This window comes from Lontra canadensis, unplaced genomic scaffold (assembly GCF_010015895.1).
Source record: "Lontra canadensis isolate GAN:19392208 unplaced genomic scaffold, GSC_riverotter_1.0 scaffold24, whole genome shotgun sequence".
Lineage (NCBI taxonomy): Eukaryota > Metazoa > Chordata > Mammalia > Carnivora > Mustelidae > Lontra > Lontra canadensis.
In genome coordinates, this window is record NW_022631018.1 from 13,612,333 (window position 1) to 13,639,491 (window position 27,159).

At 44.5% G+C, this 27,159-nt stretch overlaps 1 protein-coding gene across 1 annotated transcript in view; it reads right to left on the reverse strand.

Moving 5' to 3' along the window:
- Positions 1–768: 768 nt before the first annotated feature.
- EFCAB2 (EF-hand calcium binding domain 2) overlaps positions 769–27,159 on the reverse strand; it is a 107,771-nt gene continuing 81,380 nt past the window's right edge. Inside the window, exons 3-7 of the mRNA XM_032862878.1 lie at positions 21,809–21,881; positions 5,996–6,075; positions 5,131–5,173; positions 4,962–5,028; positions 769–1,089 (exon numbers count right to left, since the gene is read on the reverse strand). Of these exons, the coding sequence (XP_032718769.1) occupies positions 974–1,089; positions 4,962–5,028; positions 5,131–5,173; positions 5,996–6,075; positions 21,809–21,881 (379 nt within the window). The 3' untranslated portion in view covers positions 769–973. The remainder of the gene's footprint in view (positions 1,090–4,961; positions 5,029–5,130; positions 5,174–5,995; positions 6,076–21,808; positions 21,882–27,159) is intronic.

A 27,159-nucleotide genomic window follows, 5' to 3' on the forward strand; every position in this document is an offset into this window, starting at 1 on the left:
ATGCCAAGAAGGAAGCATCATAAGCAACATCAAATGCTGGGGGGAAGCATCTTCAAATAGGGATCACCGTGTACGCATGACAGAATACACAGGTTATGGGAGATTATTCATTTTCCTTCACGTTATTTTCCCCTCTGCCTTTGAGTCCCTGGGTCTTTCTTTGTTGTGATTCCTTGTGCTCAGACTTCATTCTGCTTTTTCCACTGCTGTCGCTCATGCATACCACACAATTTCTCAATATTCTTATTCAGTATTCAGAACAATATTCTCACGGCAATTATTCTGAACTAAGAATTCTTTTTTTTGTTTATTTTTCAATTTAAATTCGATGAGAATAGCTAAGAATTCAAAAGACCAGAAGAGTATGGCCACTCCCTTACGCTGTCAATTTCCATTCAGTCTTCTTGTCTCTAGAGTCAATGACCTCAACTCCGTTACCTGCTCTGCAAATGGTAACACTGAATCAGCACACTTACATTGTCACACTAAGTTACTAACATTTCAGATGAGATTTATAAATGACACTCGTAAGGGGTTAATTATTAATATTCCTTTCAACAACCCCCTCCCATTCCGATGTTGAAGGTTCGTTGTTTGTTGCTTGTTTCAGCACGTTGATACTGGCCCTCACTTTGTGCTCACTCTGTTCCCTCCCAAGATCTTTCTATGCCCAACCTGGGGTCACTCTGGTCGTTCTTCATTTTGTCAGCATAATGAATTTGAAGGTCACTGGGGTTTTATTGTAGAAAATCCACAACAATCCACAGATAATGCTAAAATGTTTTTAAGAACAAGCTTTAAAATAATTAGCCATTGGTCATTCCATAAGGCTAGACATACCAAATAAATTTGTGCTCATCTTTACAATCCAAAGTACTGCAAAATAGTTGTCACTGGGCATTAATTATAAGATGTGAAATTAACGAGGACAGGCCATCTCTATAGTTGTCCTTTCAATGAGTCTCCAGGGTACTTAGCTCTCGTCCACCACCATCATGGCTATGTAGTCCTTGTAATGAATGCAATTCGATTCTGGGTCAACGGCAGCAGACAGCATTTCTTCCATTTCTTCCTGAGAAAAAGGCTCACCTGGGAAGGACAAGAAGAGAGTTTCATCACTGACAATCTTCTGATCATTTTCTTTCTCCTTCCATCAGCCAACTTCATTGCACTGGAGCTGCCCAGGTCCCCGCTGGGTTGCTGGCTCCCCTCCCGGGGCTCTGGGGTCAGCATGTCAACCCAGTCCGGAGATTCCAAGAGCTGCTGCTGTGCCCCTGGCAGATCTGGGACTTATTTACCTTGTGGATGTCGTAGCTCAAGCAACCTATGAAATCGATCACTTGAGCCAACCCAGCAGAAGAACATTAAGACATCCTGAACAAGGCTGTTTCTTTAAATTAAGGCTATTGGGATTGCCTAAGGATTCACCCGAAGTCCCAGTTTTCTAGGGCATCTTATCATTATGTTCGCAAGGGTGTGAGGATGGGACCACCTGGTCTCGATGCAAAATTGCTGAAGAGCGGAGGCTCCAACTGCAGCCACCGTATCTCCGAATATCCCCTAACCAGGTCTGGCCACTTCATGACGCCAGCTGAGCCTAGGGACAGATGCCATTTGTCCACCGTATCTAAAGGGCCCTCTTTGTTACAGCTTTGGCCCAGTGTTGCTGTCAAACGGAACCAGAAGCGGCATAGAAAATCTGTGGCTTTCACTGGACTCAGAGAGCAGCTGAGGATCATCTCGGACATCAGTTTCACCAAGATGAGAAGCAAATTCAGGAGGAACATTGGAAATGTCGCCGAGTACATAAGAAAGACTTTTGTCCTGATATTAAGTAAAAATACAGAAACATCCAAATCACCACTTTCCCCCCAAAGAGTCTTCTCTGAGCAGGTGAGTTACCAAGGTCTGTGGATCGCTCACCTTCTGAGCTTGTCACCTGCCCCCATGAACAATCCTTTCTAGGCTGGAAGTCAGATCATACCACAGAAATTATTCACCTGGGGATCATGATGACAACGATGTTAGATGATCAAACAAGGGGAGTGTGTCGAGTCCTTGAAACTGTCCTTACATCCTAAGAAAAGAATGCCTACAGAGCCTATGGAGATGATTCTGAATCTCTCTTATACCCAGCTACATCCACTGCCAGTGAATTCTGATGGGCACCACAGAAGTCCTTAAAAGTATGCTAGTAACAAGCATTTCTCAAGAACGGCTGTGTTCCAGATACTGACCTATGTGCTTCAGATACGTTCACTAAGTTAACCGCCCAGCCACCTCATTAGAAGTAAGAACTGCTACCCCACTTACAGAAGAGGACACCAGAGGCACCTGGGAGGCTCAGTCTGTTAAGCATCCGTCTCCTGATTTCAGCTCAGGTCAAGATCTCGGAGTCGTGAGATCGAGTCCCACAGAAGACCCGCATCAGGCTCCCTGCTCAGTGGGGAGTCTGCTTCTCCCTCTCCCCCTGCTCCCTCGCCCCCGCTGCTGCTCTCTCTCTCAAATAAATAAATAAATCTTAAAAAGAAAAAGGAGGAGTAGAGGACACCAGCACACAGATGCGAGGCTGCTTCCCCCACCGCCAGTGAGAGGCAGGGCTGGGATCTGGATACCGCCGTCCACCTCAAGGTGCATGAACTCCAGGACCACACTCGACTGCTCAGAACAAAGCCTTGCTCACAGTGAAATCCAGAAGGCAGCCACGCTGCTTCCTTGGGCAAGGAAGGAGATACGCAGTATTTGATTAAGGTTGGAAGGAGACTAGCTTAATGATTAAGAACACAGTCCTGGGAGGCGGACAGCCTGGGTTCAAAAGCTGGGCAAGTCACTTCGACTCTCTGAGCCTCAGTTCTCCTGTCTGTAAAATGAAGTGATAATAACAGTGCCTACTGAATGTGGCGTTATGAGCACGAGAAACGTTATTATTGAAATATCACTTAGAATATTGCATGGCATGTGGGTGGCAATGTGGGTTTGTTTAAAAAAAATTTTTTTTGAGTCCTTCCCTGTTCCTAAATACTGTCTGACACCATACACACGCCTGTACAACTTGTAGGACTCTGAGTCCACATGGTTTGTCACATTCGTCACGTGACATCCTGGGCATTCAGAAGGCATCGTCCCAGCCTAAGACTGTGTGGACATGGCGAACAGTCACGCTGTATCCACGGCAGCCTGCTCCTGATTTCTCTATGTCAGTCAGCAGCATCACCTTGATCCCATCACCAAGGTCAAAGACCCATCACTCCGGCCCTGGCCCACCTCTGTCCCCCGCACTCCGTGACTCACCGAGACCCACGGGTCCTGCTGCACAAGGTCCTGCTGTAGCTATCGCTTCTTTCTGTCCAACACCCTCTCCTGCACCGTGAGGCCCATGAGCCCAGCACCCTACAAGACTTCTGCGGTGCCCACATGGAGACTTCCAGCCCCCCGGGCCCAGGCCTCAATGGGCCAGTCCACACACGTCCCCAGATTTGTCTCTTGCTGGCTGCCAGCGAGACCTCTGGGTCCTCTCCCCTCACAGACTCCAGGATATCACAGTATCACATTCACCCCAGCTCCCCGCTACTGTTCACACCGTGTGATCAAGGGCATCTCTCTCCATCGACCCCTTCACACATTCTTCGTTCATCTGCGCATTCACTCATTCATTCATTCATTCAACACAGACTTGCTGAGACTGACTGGGCGGGCACTGGAACGTGTAAGACTTCAGCCCTGCTCCCAGTAACTCACCCACATGAAGCCTACTGTCCCGAGAATCCACTGTCTTATGCTGTGAATTGTTTCACATCACCTTTCTTCCCCCCAGTCTAATATCCTGGAGAAATGGAGCTTTGAGTCCCTCTCACTGCCCTTAGTGCCCCTCACCTCCATACAGCAGGTCACCCTATTAATGACAATGAACTCTTTCTGGCCATTTTGACTAAATTCATTGCCTCATATAATCCAGGATTCACTCCCCTTAATTAATCTTTAGGATTAAGAAGTTGATGCTTTGAAAGCCATTCCCTTCCCACCAAAGTGAACCCCTAAGACATTTGTTACAGCGTCCCAGAGCTTGGTGGCAGCTGTGATGGCCATGTCACTCTTGCCCTCGTTGTCCGTAGCCCCACATCGCGGTGGGGGAGGCCAATGTGGTCAGCCAGAGACGCAGGTGGACGCGGTGTTCGTCTCCCCTCCTCACAATTAGCTGCACTTTTGATTCCGCCTCAAGCGATCGCAACAACTCTGAATCACACTGGGCTCAATCTGGAAACCGGTGAACTGAACAGAGGATATGGGAGACTGGGGAGGTGACCAAGAGGGGCATGGTTTCAAGAGAACGCTCATTAGGCCACTGACATTCAGGGAAAACAAACACATCAGCCGAAGCAGAGAGCGAGCGCCTCCAGGAAACATGGCGGCCCAGAGAGCTGAGCCGATATGATGGCTACGTGTGTGTGCGTGCATAGGTCAAGGTCAAAGCAAATACAGAGTTCCACCAGCAGAAAAAGCTGTAAGTTTTTGTGTGGATTCCATTCAATGGAGGCTGTATTATCTGTAAGTTCATCAACTGAAAAGCTCTTCAAAAAGGAATTTTTATATAATCCAATTCACATCTTCAATCTAGTAACAGGCATTGATTTCTACTGATTGACAGCTCATGTTTTCCAAGTGGCATAGCTTTTATTCTGAAAAATACTCTAACTGAATGGAGTGACTTCAATTTACAGCAGAATCTTTATATGTTGTAAAATCCTATAAGGCAAAAATCAATCTTTCTTTAACCTACCCTTTGTCCATTTACCCCACAAAACAGAAACCACTCCAATACCAAAATAACAGGAACCATAAATAACTCTTTGAACCTGAATGATTGATTTAAAAGTGTTCCTAGAATTTTTCCATAATTGTTGTCAAATTATTAATCACTTAAATAAGTCACAGTTATAAAATGCATAATAAATGCCTCGTACCTTCTTCAGTCATATACTCGATCAGTTCTTCCTTAGTCAGAAATCCACGTTTAGATGGATCTAACACCTAAGAGAAAAGAAGGGTAGATATTCTATTTTTTGCTTGGTGAATATATTCTACAGGATGAATTTTTCATATAAATATATGTAAAATCTGGAGCTTACACACCTCAAACGCTCGAAGAAGGGTATCTTCTGGAATCGGTCTGTATCTAATCATGCGGTAAAAGGAGAAACGCCATAGTATTTAGCTCAGTCTCTACACAATAAATGATCACATAAAATGAAATAAAGCCTACTGATATGCAAGGATAATAATACTTCCTTCATTGAAACATGTTTGGATTTCTAGAAGTTAAAGAAATTTCTGGAAGTTGAAAGCACTCCACAGCCACAGAAGATACTGAGTTCAAATTCACTGGCCTACTTGAAGATATCTGTTAGCCTTTCTCATCATTATGAAAATATTTGGAAACAAAGTTTCTACAATAAACCAACTGTGGTAAACTAACACTACACGTTCCTTAGAAAAAGAATTAGGGTGAATTCTCACTGAGAGCTCACAATAGAAGATAATAAATACATTGTTGATTTGTGCCTTGTGTGGCCTTTTTGCTCTGTGATCACACTTTGCTTATGAGATTAATACAAACATGGTTGATATTTCTTTTTTTTTTTTTAAGATTTTTATTTATTGATTTGACAGAGAGAGAGTCAGGCAGAGAGAGAGAGGAGGAAGCAGGCTCCCCGCTGAGCAGAGAGCCTGACGCGGGGCTTGATACCAGGACCCTGGGACCATGACCTGAGCCGAAGGCAGAGGCTTTAACCCACTGAGCCACCCAGGTGCCCCCGTGGTTGATATTTCTAAGCACACTTCACCTGGCAGTTCGGAAGTATAGCGAAAAGTCAGAGGGAAGAGATTCCAGGATAAATATTTGGCTGAGTCTAACACACAGAGTGAAAAAGCCAAGTGTTTTGATATTAACATAATTCTAATCACTGCTTCACCTTAACAATTACATGTACTTTCTTACCTTCTTTCCAGCAGTACTTCGGTCATCACTGGAAGAAATTTCTCATATCGAATGTATCCAGTGGGTTCTTCTTCCTCTACCTAAACACTCCGTAAAAAAAAGCCACTGATTACTTCAAGTGTACTGAGCAACGCCTTTTCCCTAAGCCAAGTGCTAGGGATTTGATAATGAGCATTTTGGGGCATGGTCTCTGCTCACAGTTTTTATTTGGTAGTAGAGACACAGATTAACCAAAAAACAACAGAGCTGAGTGTCTAATTATAAACACAGTGAAGTGACAGCACATGGGTCTATCAGAGTGTAGAAAAGGAAAGCTCTAGGCCAGATCAGGAAAGGCACTCATGAGGAAATCACACCGGGGCTGATTTACAAAGTGTGCGTAGAAGCCAGCAGGTTTGAGAACACAGGCAGAGGAAACTGAGTGCCCTTGGAGGCCAGGAGGCTTGGGGGGCATAGTGAGCCAGGAGGAGACTGTTTCCAGATGAGGCTGGAGGGAGAGACAGACACCAGTCCTTGCAGTGTCTTGCGGTCCACAAAAGTGACTTTGGCTGTTATCCTAAGAACATCAGGAGATCCCTGAAGGTCTGGTAGGTGTGTGTGTAAAAAGATCACACTGTTCGTGGGCGAGATGGCTTCTGCGGTGGGCTCGGCAGCCGTGAGGGAGCTTGGATTAGAGCGGTGGCCATGAGGGAGAAGTGGACGGTTCAAGAAATATTTAAGAAGTAAAAGCAATCGGACCCAAGGGTGCCTGGATGGCTCAGTCTGTTAAGCGTCTGACTCCTGGCTTCGGCTCAGGTCATGATCTCAGCATCGTGAGATTGGGCCCTGTGTGGGGCTCCACGCTCAATGGGGAGTCTGTCAGAGATTTTCTCTCTCTCTCCCTTTCCCCTGCCCCTCCACCTGGTCATGTACACATACTCTCTCTCTCTAAAAAAAATTATAAACCTTCAAAAAGAAAAGGCAATAGAACCTGGTGCTGCATCTATTCTGGGCAAGGACGAGAAAGAAGAGAGCAGTCAAGGATTCTGACTTGCATAAATGGGATGGAGTGACGTTCTCCTGTGATAAGGAACATGGGATAAGGGACCTGGTTCGAGGGCACCCGGGTGGCTCAGTTGGTTGGGCGGCTGCCTTCGGCTCAGGTCATGATCCCAGAGTCCTGGGATCAAGTCCCACATCTGGCTCCCAGCTCCATGGGGAGTCTGCTTCTCCCTCCTACCTTCTCCCCTCTCATGCTCTCTCTCATTCTCTCTCTCTCCCAAATAAATAAATAAATTTTTTTAAAGGGGGGGACGAGGTTAGAGAACCAATCATATCTCAAGGACCAAAATACCTATCAAATCACTGTGATAATTACTAAACGCCTACACAGTTAAGGGAACTTTGTTATACTACCACTAAATAAGAGAACACTAGACCTGAGAAAGAAATTTTGGTATCGAGCACTATTAGATGAAGAAGAGAGACTCCTGCCCATTGGTTCAGCTTCGATGGTGTGGCTGAATAAAATACTATTGATCTGAATGTTCATGTCAGGCTATTTACAAGGAGCCATAAATTTCCACTCCCTTTCAAAGTTTCTATTAAAAGGCTCATCTATCCCAATTCAACAGTGGACCTTTTAGCAGATTTATTCTTTGAGAAAAAAATAAGAAATCTGTAAGTTGCCACTAAGTGGAACATGCTGTTGTCCAAATAACTCTTTTTCAGTGTTTATATTGGATGTTCTCACCTAGCATAAGGGGAGCCCTCAGACTCCACTATGGAGAGAAACTGTCATCCATCGAATGACGGAATGGTCCTCCACAATCTCTGAGCCCATCAATCCTCGAACAATTGTTTCAGCTGCCTCTACATATGAGGGAAGATTTTGCAAATTAATGTTCATCCGGCCCTCATGTGCTTGAGTCACACTCCGTAACCTACCTACCCCTGGAGCCTCTTAAAAATAAAATGTCAATCCCATGAGATGACCTTTGGAGGGATAATTTTTATTTTTATTTAATTTCTTTTCAGTGTAACAGATTTCATTGTTGAGGGATAATTTTTAAATTAAAATGGGGAGTTTCTATGCTGATGACTCCAGAAATGTGCTTTGGAAGCTAGGCGAATGGTTTGTTTCCTTCTCTACCCCCACCCCCCACCTCCAACAAATCACTGCAGAGTAAACAGTCTTGACCTTGAGAAACTGAACCCCCCCCCCCGTGTTTTATGAGCATCTTCATCCATCTACAAATGGTCTGTAGTGTTTCCAAAGGGAAGTCACCTCTCTAGCACTCTCTCCACCATGAGAGAATTCGCAGCACATTGTGTGTGCCCCGTAGTGGTCCCCGGGCTCCCACAGGACTTCCATGAGCCCCCAGTGCTCTGAACGCAGGGGTGAAAATGGCAAGCATTCTGGCCCCGTCTATTCGTGGGCACAAAAACAGCAAGTGAAAGCAGATCTCCAGCTGATCAGGATAGCCGAAGAGGCATACATTCTCTTTGACTTTTTTTGAAAGTCAAAGAGGAATAATGAATCAACAGAGGGCTTGTGTTTACAAAGGAAGAAGAAAAATAAGTAAATCCATCTTCATCTCAGGCAGATCGTGAAAATCTTTCTATGACCCAACACTGTCCTCTAGAGGCCACATCTAATCCCTTCCTCTATATGAAAAGATACGCAATGGCATAAAAACAATAAAACTATATGACCATTCTTACTACCGTGTTAGTAACCTGTTTAATATATACGTGAAAATATTTTATATCATAAAAGGTTTTTTAGTATTTAACCTTTTGGGGGGCCTGGGTGGCTCTGTTGGTTAAGCATCTGCCTTCATTTAGCTCATGATCCCAGGGTCCTGGGATCCAATGGAGCGGGGTGTCCTGCTCAGGGGGAGTCTGCTTCTCCCTCTCCCTCTGCCTCCCTGCCCGACTTGTGCTTTCTCTCTCTCTCATAAATAAAATCTTAAAAAAAGATAACCATTTTAGGGGCCCCTGGGTGGCTCAGTGGGTTAAAGCCTCTGCCTTTGGCTCAGGTCATGATCCCAGGTCCTGGGGATCCAGCCCCGCATCGGGCTCCCTGCTTGGCCAGGAGCCTGCTTCCTCCTCTCTCTCTGCCAGCCTCTCTGCCTACTTAATGATCTGTCTGTCAAATAAATAAATAAAATCTTTAAAAAAAAATAACCATTTTATTTTAGAATAGTTTTAGATTCAGATTTAGATTTAGAAAAGTTGTAAAAAAAAAAAAAAAAGAAAAGTTGCAAAGACAGCGCAGAGTTCCCATCATACCGCCTACCCAGTTTTCTCTGTTGTTAACCCTTAGATCACTATGGTACAACTTAATTGTTTGTTGTCACAATTAATGAAGTGATTGATATAAATACATTAGAATCTACTAAACTCCACACTCTATTTGGATTCCATTTGTTTTTCTAAAAGTCATTTTTAGGGACACATGGTTAAGCATCTGCCTTTGGTTCGGGTCACGATCTCAGAGTCCTGGGATCGAGTCCTGTGTCGGGCTCTCCCTCTGCCTACTGCTCCCCCAGCTTGTGCTCTCTTCTCTCTTTGACAAACAAAATCTTTTTTTAAAAAGTCATTTTTAAAATATGGTAATTCCTCTATCATCACAAGGAGACAACATTCTGAGCATCTGGAAACAAGACTGGAGACGGGGAAGGATAAGATGTGATTCTATTATTTCTACTGCAGACAAATTAGTCAACTTTATGAGGCCATAGTAAGACTAGACAAAAACACTACTTTCCAGAAATGTTATGCAACAATGGCTCTATGATTATTAGGCCCACATATTAAAATGTCATTAAGATTTAATAGAAATATAGCACATATCGAACTATATTTGCGTGTGTGTTTGTGTGTGTGTATGTGTAGAAGGGGGATATATACATAGATACAGGGAGAGAGAGTGAGTTATGGGTTGAGTGCGTCCTCCCCAAATTCGCATATTGGTGTCCCAACCCCCAGTACCTCAGAATGTGATTTATTTGGAGAGAGGGAATTTATAGACGTGATCAAGTTAAAATGAGGTCAGTAGGGTGGGCCCAAATCCAATATGATTGGCGTCCTTATAAAAAGGGGTAATTTGAACACAGACATGCACACAGGGAGAAAGCCATGTAAGCATGAAGACAGCTGTCTACAAGTCATGGAGAAAGGCCTGGAACAGATCTCTCCTTCAGAGACACCAGAAGGAACCAACCCCGCCCATGCCTTGACTCTGTACTTCTAACCTGCAGAAATGTCAGTTAATAAATTCCTATTGTTTAAGTTACTGTTAGTGGTACTCCGTTACAGCAGCCCAACCAAAAACACACAGGTACACATACACACATGCATATACACAGAGGCATACACATACATATATGTACATATATACACACACATATATATTTTAAGCATGCATGACTCATTGTAACCCAAGACTTCGAATCGCTATCAAGCTTATGTCCCTACACGCACCAACTGGAGATTAACAAAGCAGATACTGGAAATTCAGAACTGATTTTACAAGAGTTGATACACAGAAAAGAATGCAGCTCAGACCTGCTTTCTCTGAGAGAAAACTCAATTAACCAACTAATAATGAAATGAACTCAAGAAAGACCCCCAGGTAATAGCAGACACGTTGGAAAGACTGGGAATTTATGGCCATTTCTCCACTCTGAGCAAAGCCCTGGGAAAACCCATTTCTCTTCTGTAGTGGGGAGTTAAAAAAAAAAAAAATGGGCGTTGCCTTTCTCATGGAAAAATACCACAATACAGTAACCATGTGAGACAAATAACGGTTTAACTGACTAACCCGCTCCTCTTGCATCCTCCTCTGTAACAGGGAGAGCAGCAGGTCTACGCGCCACAGCTACTGTGAAGTTCACGTGAGACGTGACATGAGGTCCCATGAACCGCAAGTCTCTTGCTACGATTATGATGCTTTCTAGCAACAGCGCACACACGTCTGGTTCTCTATCTCTATCACACCTCCTCCTAAAAGAATCAATCTCTGGGGCTGAAATCTCCAACACAACCTCCTTGACTCACCCAGTGGCCCTAACTTGCTCATACAGAAGTCTGGTCCTGCCATCTGTCTGCAAATGCCACATCCCGCGTGGGGAGAACGTACTCCATTTCCAGACAGATCTAACTCCTTGTGCCTGGCCCCACCACCGGCCTAGAGGACAGGACATGCCCTCCCCCTCCGCTGTCTCCCTTGGTGCCTCTTTGGACTGACTGATGGGGGTAGGGAGGTCATACCAGCCAGCCACTAAACATATCCCTCCTCTTCAGAAGACAAAACCAAGCCAAACCAATAGATCTGGTTACTGCCAACAGTTATGATCCAGTTTGCTTAGCCACCAGGAGGGATAAGGTGCTGCAAAGGAGGTACTAATTGGCAAGTAGCCTTGGCAGCAGACCCCCCAGTCTCTCACCCCTCCTCCCGCTTCCTGGCATGAAGGTGGCTTAGTAAATGCACACGGTGTGGGATTTCTCAAAATATCAACATTTTTCTAAGACTCAAAGCCTGAGGCAAGTACTGTTTCTCAGTCCACTTTGGCAAAAGTCCATTTCGTTAATCTGCTTTGGCTTCTGCAGGAAGTCGGACACAGGGAGGTGAAGTGCCCACCTTGTCCGTGATTGGGTCAGGTGTTTTGATGGGACCGCGACCCAGAGTTCTTTATCTCCAATCTCACAGGGAGATCATCAGGCCATCCCTTTTCTCATTAAAGCATTATTTATTTTAACGCCAAAGTCACTGAGTAGATGCAATAAAACACACAGTGAAAATTCATTTCTCCCCAGTGACACAACCCTCAGTCAAGAGATTGAACTATTTCATGCTTCACAAACACCAGATAATATCAGTAGTTAAGATGGTTTATAAAGCACCTACATTCAACTAGTTCCAGGTCACCAAATAAGATAGACATAACATTTTTTACCTGTTTGTTGTTAAAAAAAAAAAAACAACAAAAAACGGCCATGAGATATTTCAGGTTAGACTCTAAATAACACATATTCAAATTTTGACGTAAGTCATGTTTCAAAATGAAAACGGGACAATTTAGAAATTATTTCTCTATCTTGGATGGAATAAAATAATAACAAAAGTTCATTGGCATTTGTCCAAAAAAATTACCTTTACAAATGGAAGAATCTTTTGTTGTTGTTGTTGTTTTGAGAGAGAGAGAGCATGAGCAAGGATGGGCAGAGGGAAAGGGAGAGAGACTCTTAAGCAGGCTCCACGCCCAGTGCAGAGCCCGACAGGGGGCTCGATCTCAGGATCCTGAGATCATGACCTGAGCCTAAATCAAGAGTCCAACACCTAACCAATGGAGCCAGCCAGGTGCCCCCAAATCGGAAATTTTTAAAGTCACCTACTTTAGAAAATTTGTTTACTACAAACATTCCAGAGGCTGTTGTAAAACAAAACAAAACAAAACACGAAGATGTGTGATTCTTTCAGGTTTCTTAGAAGTCCCTTATCAATATAAATATCCAAAAAAGTTGGAATCATATCTTGGCCAGACCATCGGAGACGCTAAGAACCAACAGGTGGTGAAAGCAGAGCACTGACAATGTCCCCGCCAAATATGAGTTTCTACACCTTGAAGCTATGGGGGAATCGGTGGCGATCAAGCCATTAATTTCCCTATTTTATCCTCTTGTGGGGGAAGAAGTCAAGAGCTTCCTGCTAAACTAACGGCACGATAAGATTATGGTCAAGTTGAAAACATGCACAGGAAAAGAATATGGAAGGAAGTGCACTAAAGTATTACAATGATCACATTACAGTGACACATTATTGGAAAGGATTTTTCTCTATTTCTTTAAAAATTTCCTAAATATATTACTTTATTACCATAAAAATTTGAAATAAAAACTTGTATTAGTCTCCTGTTATGGCTATTTTACATAAAATTATGAAATACATTTATTCATAATACATACATATTCATGTATTTAGGTAAGAGAGGGAAAGCTACTTTTACAGATTTCCCTGGGTTTTGTTTCCTGCTCCCGATTGCTGGTTTAACACCATTTAGTGGTTTTCTTCTAACTACAAGTATTTTCCTTCTACAAAACAATCCCTTCAACACCCCTCCCCCCATTTACCTATTTGCACTCGGAAGTCATGGCTAGTAGCAATCTCCGAAGTACCTCTTGATCTACAGTGCTTATTTCTTTCTTTATTTTTTAAAATATTTTTTTTTTTATTTGAGAATGAGAGCAGGAGCAGAGGGAGAGGGACAAGCAGACTCCCTGCTGAGTGCAGAGCTTAATACCAGGACCCCGAGATCACCACCTGAGCCTAAATCAAGAGTCCGCCACCTAACCGACTGAGCCACCCAGGCACCCCAACCAGTCTACAATTCTTCGACAGCATCGAACATTAGCACAAATTAGAACAGACCTACTCCATCCTCCCACCTTCTCCAACGCAGGGGTACTTAGGAAAAATAACAGACAACAATATGTTGCATCACCAGCTACTTCAATATCAGAACGTAATCACCCCCACACTGTCCCAGTCTTCTAAGAAGCTTGGCACAGTTGGGTTCTGAATGCTGTGACATCTCGGGGCTCCTTTGGAACCAGGATGACGCAGTTACAGTTCAGACGGATGGACAAAGCATGTGGGTAATGCCGATGTTGCTCTACTAATTAGGCAGTTCTTTCTGGCGTTTCAAAGACAAAATCTCTGAGACTACTTAACCAATTAAAAATACCGAGAAACTGTGATTTGGGATCTTTGGGGCTTGTGGTTATGTCTGGTGTGGTCTGACATTTTTCATCCAAGATGAAATGACATTACGTTGTTTTGGCCGGCTACCAGGCAGTACTGACCACATAGAGGCTTCTCACCACCATTCATTTACCATTAAATCACTGACCACAGAAAATGCAACTGGACGTTCATTTGTGGGTGAGTTTCTTCATTCTGCTGAATGAAAAGGACTGAACGCAATCCCAAATATTTAAATGCCTATGTATTTAAATTTTTGATGTTCACATTTTGAAGTGTTTGAAACTGTCTTGAGCCCAATTAGGATTTTTTTTTTTTTTCAGTTTCCTTGTGTCTCTGAATGCCTGGTACCTGTCACATGGTAAATGCTCGATAATTATTTGATGAGTGAATGATTACCAGCTCACAACGGTTTTTAATTACTTTTACTTACTGGAAACAGGATTTTTGAGCGCATGAATCAGACCTATTGTAAAACTCTTCTCTCATTTATGTCTGCGGTGCTTTGCAAGCATGAATTTTCCACTATTCTGATACTAGTTTTCGCAAGAGCAAGAAGAGACAGTGTAAGAAACGTAATTATAACCAGAATACTGCTCAGGCCCACAGGAAATGGTAAGCAGGTCCTTGAACCCCAATATGTCAGGCTTTGTTCTCAGTGCTGATGTACAAAGTGTAAACTCCATGCCTTCAAGGAGTTTTTTATGACAGAAGTGAGTTTTAAGACAGAAGTAAATCGGTAATTACAGATTATGTTGAACACTACAGACAAAATACAAAGGGTTGTACTGTCAAATCAGATTGGCCAGAATCAGAGATCTTACCTAGTATCAAACCTCCAAGGATAGAGAGTCACAAGACACAGGTGAGACATGGGGCAGTTCGGGATGGCAACCTCATCTCTGAGATGCTTTCTTGCCACATTAGGACTCACTCTGGCCCAGATCTAGAACATCAGGTCTCCAAGTGCTGTGGGTACTTGGAGGATGAGCAGCCCAGAGCAGGGGTAAGGGCAAGAACAGAGACTTGGAGAGAAGTAAGCGGGACATAGTGGGAGCCAGCAGGGAAGCCAGTATGTGATCAGGGACAATGTCAGGAAGTGATAGGCCTGATCAGTTAGGGCCTTGTCAGCTGTGGTAAGTGACACTACTTTGGGCTTTTCTCCTGATTGAGTTGGGCACCTTAGCAGCACGGTTCTGAGGAGTGGAGTGGGAAGCTCTGGTTTTCAAAACCCATGCTATGGGGATTCATCTTCCTCGCCCGGGTCCCCTGTACCTGGGCTCCCGAGGGTGGGGTCTGCTCCCTTCCCAGGGTCAGTCCCACAGCTCCACTTGGCTCTCGACCATGTATCCACCCTTCCTACCCTCTTGGATGTGGCCTCTTCTGTCCAGCTAAGGAGAGTCTATTCTACCGTCATTGGGTCATTTTCTGGGTTGTTTACACAGATACGTGTGTTATCTAGTTGTATCTGCGAGACAAGTTTAGCTTAAGGTCCTCCTACTCTGCCATCTTCCCGGAAGTCCCACATTTGACTTCTCTTGCTCAACATTTTCTTGATGAAATTCATCCATGTCACATGTGTATTGTATTTTGTTCCTTTTTATCACTGAGTAGAGTAGTGGTCCATCGTATTTATCTATCCATTCCCCAGTCAATGGACATTTAGGTTATTTTCAGCTTTTGGCTATTATGATTAGCGCTATCAAGAACATTTGGTTACAAATCTCATGTGGGCGTAGACTTTCATTTTTCTTGGATAAACAGTTATCAGCGGGATTGCCAGGTTGTATAATAAGTGTATGTTTATTATTATAAGACACTGGCACCATTTTCTAAAGTGATATTTCCACCATTGATGTGTGAATTATAGCTGTTCTAAATCCTTACCAGCATTTAATATTTCAGAATTTAAAACTGTAGCCATTCTCATGGTTGTGTAGTAACACTTCCAGCTCCCCAATGGGTAGAGATGTTCATCATTTCTTATGTGCTTTTTGGCCATTAATACATTTTCCTTTGTGAAATGTCTATTTAAATCTTTGGCCAGCTCAAAAATTGGGTTGTTGCCTTCCTAATATTAGTTAAAATAGATGTTACTGTATTCTGGATACAATGTCAAATAAATTATTTGCAAATATTTTCCCCCAATCTTTGATCTGCATTTGTTTGGTTTTTAACTGTGTCATTTTGGGCAAAATTTTCTAATATTGATGAAGGAAGTCATTATTTGTTGTGATTTTTTTTTAATGGTTCATGCTTTTGTGTCTTACCTAAGAAATGTTTGGCTAACCCAACATCACATGGTTTTCTCTCTGTCTTCTTCCAGAAGTTTATCGTTTTAGCTCATCTATTCAGGTCTATGATCCACTTTATGTGTGGAATAAAGAGAGCTGAAGGTTGTTTTCTTTCTATTCAGATTTATAGAAATGATGATCCTTTCTTTGTTGAGTTACTTTGGCCCCTCTGTTGAAGAAAGAAGTGTGCTTCTACGTCTGGATCCTCCAGTTTGTTCCATTGGTTATAGGTCTCTCAGTACACAAATGTCACACTGTCAAGATTATTTGGTGTCATGGTAAATCTTGCAATCAGGTCATAACAGTCTGCCCTGGCCTTCCTTTTCCAAAATTATTCTGGTTATTCTAGCTCCTTTGCTTTTCCATGCAAATTTCTGAATCAGCTCATAAATTTCTTCAAAAAAAGCCTCTTATGATTTTGATTGAGAATGTACTAAATCTATTAATTAAAGAACTGCCCTCTTAATGTTATTTTGTAATCCACAAACATATATATCTATCTGTTTAACTCTTAATTTCTCTCTATAGTGTTTGCTGTTTTGGTTAAGTTTTGCCTTCATTTTGTTAAATTTATTCATTATTCTACTTTTATGCTTTTTAAATGGCATTTACTTAATTTCATTTTTCTTATTGTTGATTTCTAAAGTATAGAAATACAACTTATTTTTTCATGTTGACCTTGTAGCCTGTGATCTGGCTAAATTCACATATTAGTTCTAGCAGCTTTTTGGTAAATCTCTCAGGATTTCCTACATGAAAAATCTTGTTGTCTGAAACAGAAAGAGTTTCAGTTTTTCTTTTCCAAACTGCATATCTTTTATTATTTTTTCTTACCTTATTGTACCAGCTAGGATTTCAAGTAAATGGTGAATAGGAGTGGTGAATGCAGGCATCTGTGCCTTGTTCATGATTTTAGATAGAAAATGCTGAGTATGAGTTTCAGCTTGAATTTTTATAGCTGCCCTTGGCCAGCTTGACAAATTCCTTCTATTCTTCATTTGCTGAGTATTTTTCTCTTCAATGGGTATTGAATTTTTTTCAAAAGCTTTTCCTATATTTACTGAAATGATTATATGGTTTATCTACTTTGTTCTGTTGATGTAATAAATAACAAAGTACATTGATTGATGTGAGCCAATCTTCAATTCCTGAGATAAACTCCACTTTCTCATAATGTATTATTCTTTTTAACACGTTGTTGAAATTGATGTGGTAAAATCTTATGAGGATGTTTTACAACTATGTCAGTAAGGTCTGTTCTTTTTTGTAATGTGATTGTCTGGCTTGAATATTAGAGTAATGCTTGACTGGAAAGTGTTATCTCCTGTGATGTTTCCAAAACAAGTTTTGTGTAGAACTGGTACTATTTCTGCCATAAATATTTGAGAGAATTTGCTAGAAAAGCCATCTGAACTTCTAGTTTACTTTATGGGAAAGTTCTTAATTATAAATTTAATTTTCATCATTGATATGGAGCTATTCAAATTCTCCAGATTTTCTTGGGTCAGTTTTGCTAATTTGTGTGTCTCAGGGAATTTGTCCATTTCATCTAAGTTGCCCCATTTATTAGCATGAAGTTGTTCCTTTATTAGCTTTTACGATATCTGAAGGATAATGATAAACCCTCCTTTAATCTTGAGATTGTCTTGATAATTAATTTTAGGTCTTTTTTTTTTTCTTTTCTAGTATAAACATTTAAAGTTTTAAATGGACCTCTAAGCACTGCTTACCTGTATCCCACAAAGTTTGACATCCTATATTTTTCTGAACATTCAGGGAAAAATATTTTCTAATTCCCCCTGTGATTTCTTCTTTGATTTGTAAATTATTTAGAAGTAGGTTGCTTAGGGGGCACTTGGGTGGCTCAGTGGGTTAAAGCCTCTGCTTTCGGCTCAGGTCATAATCCCAGGGTCCTGGGATTGAGCCCCACATCAGGGTCGCTGCTCAGCAGGGAGCCTGCTTCCCTTCCTCTCTCTCTGCCTGCCTATCTGCCTACTTGTGATCTCTGTCAAATAAATAAATTAAAAAAAAAAAGAAGTAGGTTGCTTAATTTCAAATATGTGAGGATTTCCTAATTATCTTATTCTCAATTGATGCTGACTTAATCCCTTCTTTAATTTTTAAAAATTTTTTAATTTACTTTTTTTAGAGAGAAAAAGAGAGCAGGAACAGTGGGGAGAGAAAGAGGGAGAGGGAGAGAGAGGATCTTAGGCAGGCTCCACACTGAGCACCGAGACCAACATGGGGCTCAATCTCATGACCCTGAGATCATGACTTGAGCTGGGATCAAGCATCAGACACTTAACTGACTGAATCACCCAGGTGCCCCTTAATTCTTTAAAATCAGAGAATATGTCCTATATGCTTTTAATTTTTAAAAATTTACTGAGACTTGTTTTATGGTCCAACACTTACTCCATCCTATTGAACATTCCACGTATACTTAGAAAGAACACGTATTTTGCATCTGTGGGTGTATGTCCTATAAATAGGCCACAGTGACTGACAGTTGATCTTCTGCATCTTTGCTGACATTTTATGTAGTTGTTCTATCAGTTATTTAGAAAGGGTTGTTAGAAGTTCTTCTATGATAAAGGAGTTGTCTGTTTCTCCCTTTCATCTGCCCATTTTTGCTTCATGTCCATTGAAGCTCTGTTATTAGGTACACAGACATTTAAAATCTTTATACCTTTCTGACGAATTGAACTTTAAAAAAAAATCACTGTATAATGTCAAAATCTCACCAACATAGATCTTATTTTCCAAAGTTCTTTTAGTTCTCCTTTCCAACTACTTTAAATTCTCCACAATTCCACTTAGGTTTGAACTTTAAAGGCTGTTGACCTCTCCACGCCCTTCCCACTGGTACTGAGACACTGTCATGTCCTCCCAGCTCCCACACGGAAGATCCTGGAAGGACAGAACTTCTTAGTAAAGGAAGAATTGTTTGGTAACCTGTATGTCAATAAAATGTGGGTATTAACCCTTATCACAGTTGTCGAGTTTTGTGATGTTCCAAATGTGCCAAGATTATCTGGGGCAAGTTGGTAATTGTAGAATATGAAGTGGAGGGATCAATGCTGAGTGATTTTAAATGATCTATTTCAAGAGCAACATCAGATTTCATACCGCTCTTCCGAAGTGAGGGGCTGAGGGTTAGTATGTACTTGGACTAAAACTCAAGCAAATGGTGACTAGAGACCTGCTCAGAGGTTTTGATGTTTTATTGAATTTTAGAGCATTGTCACGTTATTGCATTTTAAAGCAAAAAAGGCAGAAATCATTTCATTTCTGAAACTACCACACAGCACTCAGCAATAGGACATTTGCCCCTCGAGCTTTACTATCTGGAGCTCTGGTTTTCTAGATGTATTCAGTACCTATAAATATCTATGTGTTTTGTTCCCCTCACTCAATTGGGAAACCACAGAAAGGAGAGTCACGCCCAGAAGCTCTTATGCATATCGCTCTAATTTGAATAAATTATACGCAAGGACAATTTATGTTCGTAAGGCAAAATGTGTATAGGGCTTCGACAGCGCAGTGATCTCTACTGATCCAACTGCTCTAAATGTGTATAATTTTCCAAGGTTGCGTCAATATACCTAAGGAAGGGCCAAAGACAAAGTAAAACGTTGGGACCCGAGCACCTACTATGATCAACTGCCCAAATCCGTGGGGTCGCTTTGGTAGACAGCCACCTACAGAGCAAGCAAAACCCACCAAGTAACACGTGAATCCTCACAGTTATCACACTTCATCCTCATAAAGACAAAACTTGCTGTTGTTGCATTCCTCCTGTGGCTGCGGAAACCAGGCTTTGAAAGGTTCGACTGCTCCACCAAGCTCGCACAGCTGTAAGTGGTGGCTTTGGGACTCGGATACAGACCGCCTGACCCGAGATGCGGTGTTTGTTCTACTTTGCCAGAAAAACTTTCAGATCGAGAGTTGGCAAACTTCTTCTGCCAAGGACCAGACAGTAACTACAGGAAACCATAGAGTGTCTATCACAAGGACTCAACTCCACTCTTGTAGTGAGAACACAGCCACAGACAAGATGTAAATAAATGAGTTTAGCTGTGTTCCGATAAAACTTTATAAAAACAGGTGGTGGGCGGGGTTTGGCCCAGAGGTTGTGGATGGCTGATTAAAACAGACAGAAGGAATTAGGCTCTACAGGTTCTACTTTTCTATCCTTCCAGAGGCATTTTTCCTTGCTGCTCCACTTACCCTACTGAATTATATGCAATAATTACGATTTCACTGTAAATTCACCCTCCTGTTCCTATCTGCTCCACAGCGCCAACTTTCCTCTTTCCCTAGCACAAATTCTAGCTTTGTCAGTAAACACTATCGAGCAGTGATCAACACCTTTTTTTAAAATAAGGACCAAATCGGGAAAAAAATAAGGCTTTTCTCCTCTGAGTAAAAATAGCTTTATTGGACCCCAAAATGGAAAAACAATGTAAATATTCTGTGCTTTACCGTATATTTTTAAATGCTAATGAAAAATCGGTCCTGCCTTTGAGTTACAAAGATGCTAATACACAGGCAACAGAGTCCTCTTTCCATTTTCCACTCCTTATCTCTATATAGTGCTTTAGGATTCAAAACACGTCTTCTAACACATTATTTCATTTCTCTTTGAGGGAGGATCATCGTGGAAAAACTGACACAGACGTTAGGTGACTCATCTCGAGTCGATGCCCAATTAGGCACAAAAATCTACCAAATCCCACTTCCTTGCCTGCCTCCCGTCTCCTCCCACTTGAAGCAGGGCCTCCATCTAAACCCACACGCTTAGATCAGCAGTTCTGAACAGATTCGTCTCCTGGTGGGGGCCCAGGCAGCTCTGTTCCCTTCGGGCTTCTGCTTTGTCGAACCGAAAGCTGCATGACGTGAGACCAGACACTTTTCTGGAAAACCAAACAGGGCATGAAGCTCTCCGATCTCACTGCTTTATGGGATCATTCTCTCCAGACACTCAGGTACACTCTTACAAATAATCATTTTTACAATTCTTGGACGGTTCAGTCAATGTCAAGTTCGTTCTTATTATTTTACTATCTTATTATTATTATATGTGTACTACTTGTTCTAAAAGTTAGTTTTATTTCCCCCCCCAATAAACATAAATTTTCTCCGGTCTCTACTTCCCTCTCTCTCCCCTCTGAGATGACATTCTTCAACCCATTTCTTTCACCTGTCAGTGTTCTCTCGGCACAGAGTTAGTCCCCTGAATCTGTGGGCCTTTCTCCAACTAATTTTATTTTTTTAAAGATTTTATTTATTTATTTATTTATTTGAGAAAGAGAGAAAGAGAGGATGAGAAGGGGGAGGGTCGGAGGGAGGGGAACAAGAAGATTCCCTGCAGAGTCCAGAGCCCAATGCAGGGCTCGATCCCATGACCCTGCAATGATGACCTGAGCCAAAACCAAGAGTCTGATGCTTAACTGGACTGAGCCCCCCAGGTATCCATCTTCATAATTCATTTTAAAGAGTGTAGATAATGTCTAAGGCGGGCTCCTTACTTGAGCCGTTCCATTACTGCGTCAAAGCCATTTCTTGCAGATCTGATATTGTTTCAGAACGTTTGCCTGGCCAATCCGCAAAGCAGCCCCAATGTCTTCGCCAAGCACATGCATTAGTTTAGGACCTGCCCAGTTGCAGGTAAGTGTTTTTAGCTACAAGGAGCAAGGGGGAGCAGAGAGCCCCCCCCCCCCGCCCCGCCCGCAGCCTTGCTGCCGCCCCCCGCCCCCTGCCGCCACTCACCTCTGCAATCAGGTCATGGAGCTCTCCTTCACTGGGGCAGCAGCCTAGTGACCTGATGATTGTACCGATCTCTCTGCAAGGAAAAAAATGGTCAGAAGTTTCAGAATACAAACTTGGAAAAGCATGCTCGGTGTCCCTTGAAACTCCAGGGCGGAGGTCGCCCAGCAAACAGTGCACTCAATGCGCAAGCCTTGTGAGGACAGGAGCTATTTTCCAGGGAAAGGAAAAGGCAGCCAAGCAAACCAAAGGGAGAAGAAGTAAGTGTTTGCATTGATTAGCAAATGCAAGCCCTGCCTGAGCCAAAACCCAGGAAGTTCTAGAAAACAGAAAGGGGAAGGGGGTAGGAAAAAGAAATGCCAGCCACTTACTAGGCGAGTTTTAAGTTAGTTAACGGTTTTGCACCTCAGTTTCTGCATCTGTTAAATGGGGACAGAGTTCTGTGCTGAAGTGCACATTAGTGGCAGAGTACTTAGAAGTGTGGCCTCTAGTGTCCGATTGCTAGAGTCAGATCCCAGGTTGAGGCCAGGCAGGCTAATCTCTGGCTACGCAGGCGGACCTGGTGGGGAAAACACAGCATCTTCCTTCAAATACTTAGAAGGGGGCTGGGCATAGCCTCAGAGTAAAATAATACGAACTACCATAATATAAAACATAGCTCTTAGCAGAGTCGCCCCCCATAAATATTAGTTACTCCCCTGCCCCCTGTAATAATGTAATTTAATTCAGCAAATAGCCTAAGGAGAGTATGAATTACATTCGGTATTCTCTAGATGCTAAGACGGGGTTTGCAATAGATTATCAAATATTTCCACTTAAAATTACTAAAATTAAAGTTGCAGTACTGGGACGTGTACTTAATTTCACGAATATTCACTGAATTCATTTCTTTACCCTTCTGGATAGTATCGATGGTGTTATATTCACTCACTATTTTACTGAGAAAACCTTTTAAAGAAGAACGGCCGGGTTCTTCACTTACAGAGGCTTAAGGATGAGTATCAACAGGAAAACTGAAAGTCAGTAACTGCGGAGGATGGGATTAATTTTCATTTATTGGTCTCCCTTCATCATAAATGAGGGCCAGGTAAACACGTAATGGCTTCCTGTTCCCTGCCTGCCCGACCACCCCAGTCCTAACACCTGTGCACTGATTTTCACGCCCACATCCCTCATGAAGGCAGGATGTGAACATGAAGGTGGGACGAGACACTGAAGCATCTTGTAAGACTCTACTTCCAAGAAGTCCCCAAAGATGTCCCATGAATCTGGCAAACAGCACTGTAGTAAATAGATCATTGAACATCAGATTCCTACTGTGTACATTAGAACCAAGGGTTAAAGAGGCACAGACAAAAGCATGACTTGGTCAGTATTCACAGATCTAGACCCTCCGTAACCTTCTAGGTCTATGTGCATCAGAGAAGCACAGGAAGTCCAGAATCAGAGGGAAAGGCTGTCACCCTGCATGATGGAGACCGGAAGCTCTTGCACGCACATGCATGGGACAGTGGTCCCCACCTCCATCTGACCAGCAATCACCAGGCATGTGATCAGTCCAAGTGAAAACAGGCTGTAAGTGTAAAATACACACAGATTTCAAAAAACTGAGTATGAAAAAAAATGTCAAATATCTCACTGATAATTTTTCAACTGACACATTGAAATGACTATTTTAGACAATGGGGTTGCATAAAACATAGTGTTAAAATTAATTTTACCTGTTTCTCTTTTATCTTTTTTTAAATATGGTTACTAGAACATTTTAACAGTACTAGAACATTACTAGTACCCCCCCCTTTCTGGAAATGGCTAGGAATAGCTGTCATCATGAGTTGGCGTGTGAGAAGAGAGGTATGGAGAGAAAAGAATTACTCTGCACTGGGTCAGCAAGGTCATCGATGCTCCTGGTGTCTGTCTGAGAAACTGTAAACCAGAGTGAACTGAGCCCAGGACATGGGAAGGGCTAAGGTGCTAGCTGTGGGTAGGGCCCGATCTCCCCTGAGACAGGACACCTGCGACACTGTGATTGGGAAGGTCTGGCCAGAGACAGCTCTGGGAACAAAGCCACGGCAGCACAAGGACTCCCCTGAGAAGAGTGCGCTGGCGGGAAGAGACCAGCCAAGGGTCCAGCGAAGAACCTTCCAGAGCCCGGCCCTGACCCAGTGGTCCAAGGAAGAGGGCCGGCCTTAGACACAGAGGAGAGGTGCCAGAGCGCTAGGCAAGAACTCCAAGGATCTGCCGAGGGCCGTGTCCAGGGAGTAAGGAAAGACATGCGGAAAAGTCGGCGCCATCTTGGTGTCATGTGCTGCGGAGACTTTGAGTGAGTTCTGAGAAGCGCCCTTTGGGTTTAGGAAAGGAGATCAGCAGTGATTTTTTTGATGAGGGAAGCTGCTGTCGAAGGCAGTGGAGAAACCAGATTGCCCTGGGTCCAGGGGGTGGATGCGTGACGTGAAGGGGAGGAAGGGATGACTGGAGGGGACATGGGGTCAAGGAAGATTCTGTAGGACCAGAGAGAAGGGAGCGCACTTGGATGTGGATGGGCCTGGCTCCCCAGGGGTGTTGGGGGTGCTGGTGCTCGGTGCTCAGTGTGCACACAGCCACCCCCATCCCCGATCCAGGTCCCACCAGCAGCAGCAGGCTGCTCTGAGTCAGAGGGTGGCAGGTCCTTCCTTTCTGCCTAGAAAGTTCTCCTCTCTCTCCTCTTCAGTTCTCCTTTGAAGGACCAATCGCCCTCCTTGCCTTTTCTGAGTGAATCCAGCTAGAACCTAGCTGCATCTTCCTCTACCCCTAAAACACGAAGGCCTGATTGACTTAAGAGGAAAAGGCAAAGCTTCTACGGCGGACGAGTCCACAGTGACCTAAAGAACGACACAGTAACTCAAGAACGCCCCTGCACCCCTACAAACCGGCCTGCGAGCTGTGTCTAGCAGTCATTTCCTCTACACCCGGCTGCTCCATCTTCTCAGTCAACCCTTCAAAATGGCCATTTGCCCCATCCTAGATTCGGGGCCCCTTAACTTTCCACTCCGCTCACTCTATCCATCTGCCATCTCTTGCCGCAAGCTCCAAACCACAGACACACCTCATCTCAGTGGAAGAGCCCTCAGACCCACCCGCTATGTCCCCGAGCAGACACCGAGGGTTTGGGCACCACCGCTGACCACCCCCCACCCACCTGCTGGGGTAGCGCGGGCAGCAGAGCTCCACGCCACAGCCTGGGCCGATGAAAGCCTTGCACTGTTGTGCACAGTTGCAGAGACTGCTGAGTCCAAGGCCAAGACGTCATCAGGGTCAGTGTCTGGTGAGAACCCCGGCTTGCAATGGCCCCTGTTCTCTGTGTCCTCACACGGCAGACAGTGAGCCCACTCTGGGTCTCTGTCTTCTTTTTTTAAGGGCCCTAATCCATCGTGGGGTGCCACTCTCAAGATCTCACCTAAACCTCATCACTTCCCAAAGGCCCACCTCCAAACATCGTGGGGTTCGGGCTTCCTCTATGAATTGGGGAGGGACGCACACCCTTGGTGGGGGGGCACTGCCGTGACAGACCCTGCCCGTGTACATTCTAGAAGTCCGGACATCCCTCCCTTCCTGTTCCTCTCAGCCTCTAAGAAACAAAAAACGCCCTTCCTTAAGAAAGCTGACCCCTCTTGGTGTCTCGGAGCTGCAGTCTTGGCTCTTTCTTCCCACAGGTTATAGACACTACTGAGCGCTCCCCTGGCTAAGTGTACTTTTAAGCCCCTCAGTCTTGGTTCTTGCTCTGAACACATGTGCCTCCGCTCAGCATCTTCATCCTGTCCTCTACTAGTTGCTTCCTTTTTTGCCCTAAAATGTTCAGCTATCTTCCTTCCTCATGTTGAAGACATTCCTAATAGGTGCTCACCACACCCCGAGCAGGCTCCCCGCTTCGGTCACCGCCCCAGCCCTTGCTCTGACTTCCTCCTCTTGCAGCAGTCAGCCCACTGCCCACCCGTCCGCTCCAGGCCCAGCTCCAGGCCCAGCCGCCGCAGACCTGCCATGCCCAGCTCTTTGCCAGTCAGTCAGTCTGTCCTGCCTCTGGAAGCCTCTCCATCTTCTCAGCGTGCCACAGCCCCTCAACGGCCCCCCAACCCGGACCGCTGGTTGCAACATGACCTCACTGTTAAAACCGTTCCCAGAGGGGAGCCTGGGTGGCTCAGTCAGTTAAGAGGTTGCCCTCGGCTCAGGTCACCATCCCAGAGTCCTAGGATTGAGTCCTGCATTGGACTCCTTGCTCAGTGGGGAGCCTGCTTCCCCCTCTGCCTGCAGCTCCCCCTGCTTTTGTGCACGCGCGCGCGCTCTCTCTCTTTCTGACAAATAAATAAATAAATAAATAAAGTCTTTAAAAAAGCAAACACACAAAAACTGTTCCCAGAGCTAAGAGAAGCAGCAGCTCAGGTCTGGACAGAGAAGGCCCCTGGTGATCTCAGCAGCAGCACCCGCAGGGAAGGAGGGACAGAAAGCCCGCGGGGTGCCGGTGGGGGAGGCGGGGTTGGGGACGCGGACTTGAGGAGCAGGCACAGAGAGCCGGGGGAAGGTGGCAGCTCTGGAGGGGCACCCCCCACCCCCGCTCCTGGCCAGCACTCTCTGTGCTCAAACTCGGTCCCCACGGACCCCTTTGCTCCTTGCAGCAGCCCCCTGTTGCGGGGGGCGGGGGGGGGGGGCACCGCGTTCTCTCCGTTCCACAGGCAAGGAGACAACCCGGGACTTTCAGCAACTTGCCCGGGGCCACACACAGCATTCCAGCAGCGGCTCCCCCAGGAGCAGGAGGCCGGGGCTGCGGGTCGGACCGGACGCAGGACAGCGAGACTGCGAGACAGCAGACTAACTGACCTTCTGGCTGGGAGCCCACAGCTCCTCTGGGAGTCGCAGGACTCGCCCCGCAGCTCACTCCCCCGCACGCCCACCGGCAGGCTGCAGGGGGCGCTGGCCGCACGCAGCCGTGCCAGGGTTTGGCTCTGCTCTCCAGCGCTTCAGATGTCCTTACCCGCCTACCCCTGACGACCGCCCGGGGAGGAAGGCGCCTGCTCTGATTCCACCGAGGAGGAAAACAGGAGCACCGGGTTAGGCAACTTCCCCAGGATCCTAGGAAGTCGTGGCCGTGGGACCCCACCCTCCTCACCCCTGTGCGCCTCCGCCTCGCAGAAACCTGGCCGAGGATTTCAGGAGACTTACAGGTGAACTTGAGTGTAACAAGGTGCTGCCCAAGAACACCAGAGGCTCCACCCCGTGGGAGCCGAGAGGACAGATCCAGGGCTCAAAACTGATGACCTGCGGGACAGACTTGGCCAGCAGATCAGGTTATGTTCAGCCTAAGTGTTGGTCTCGTTCTCTAG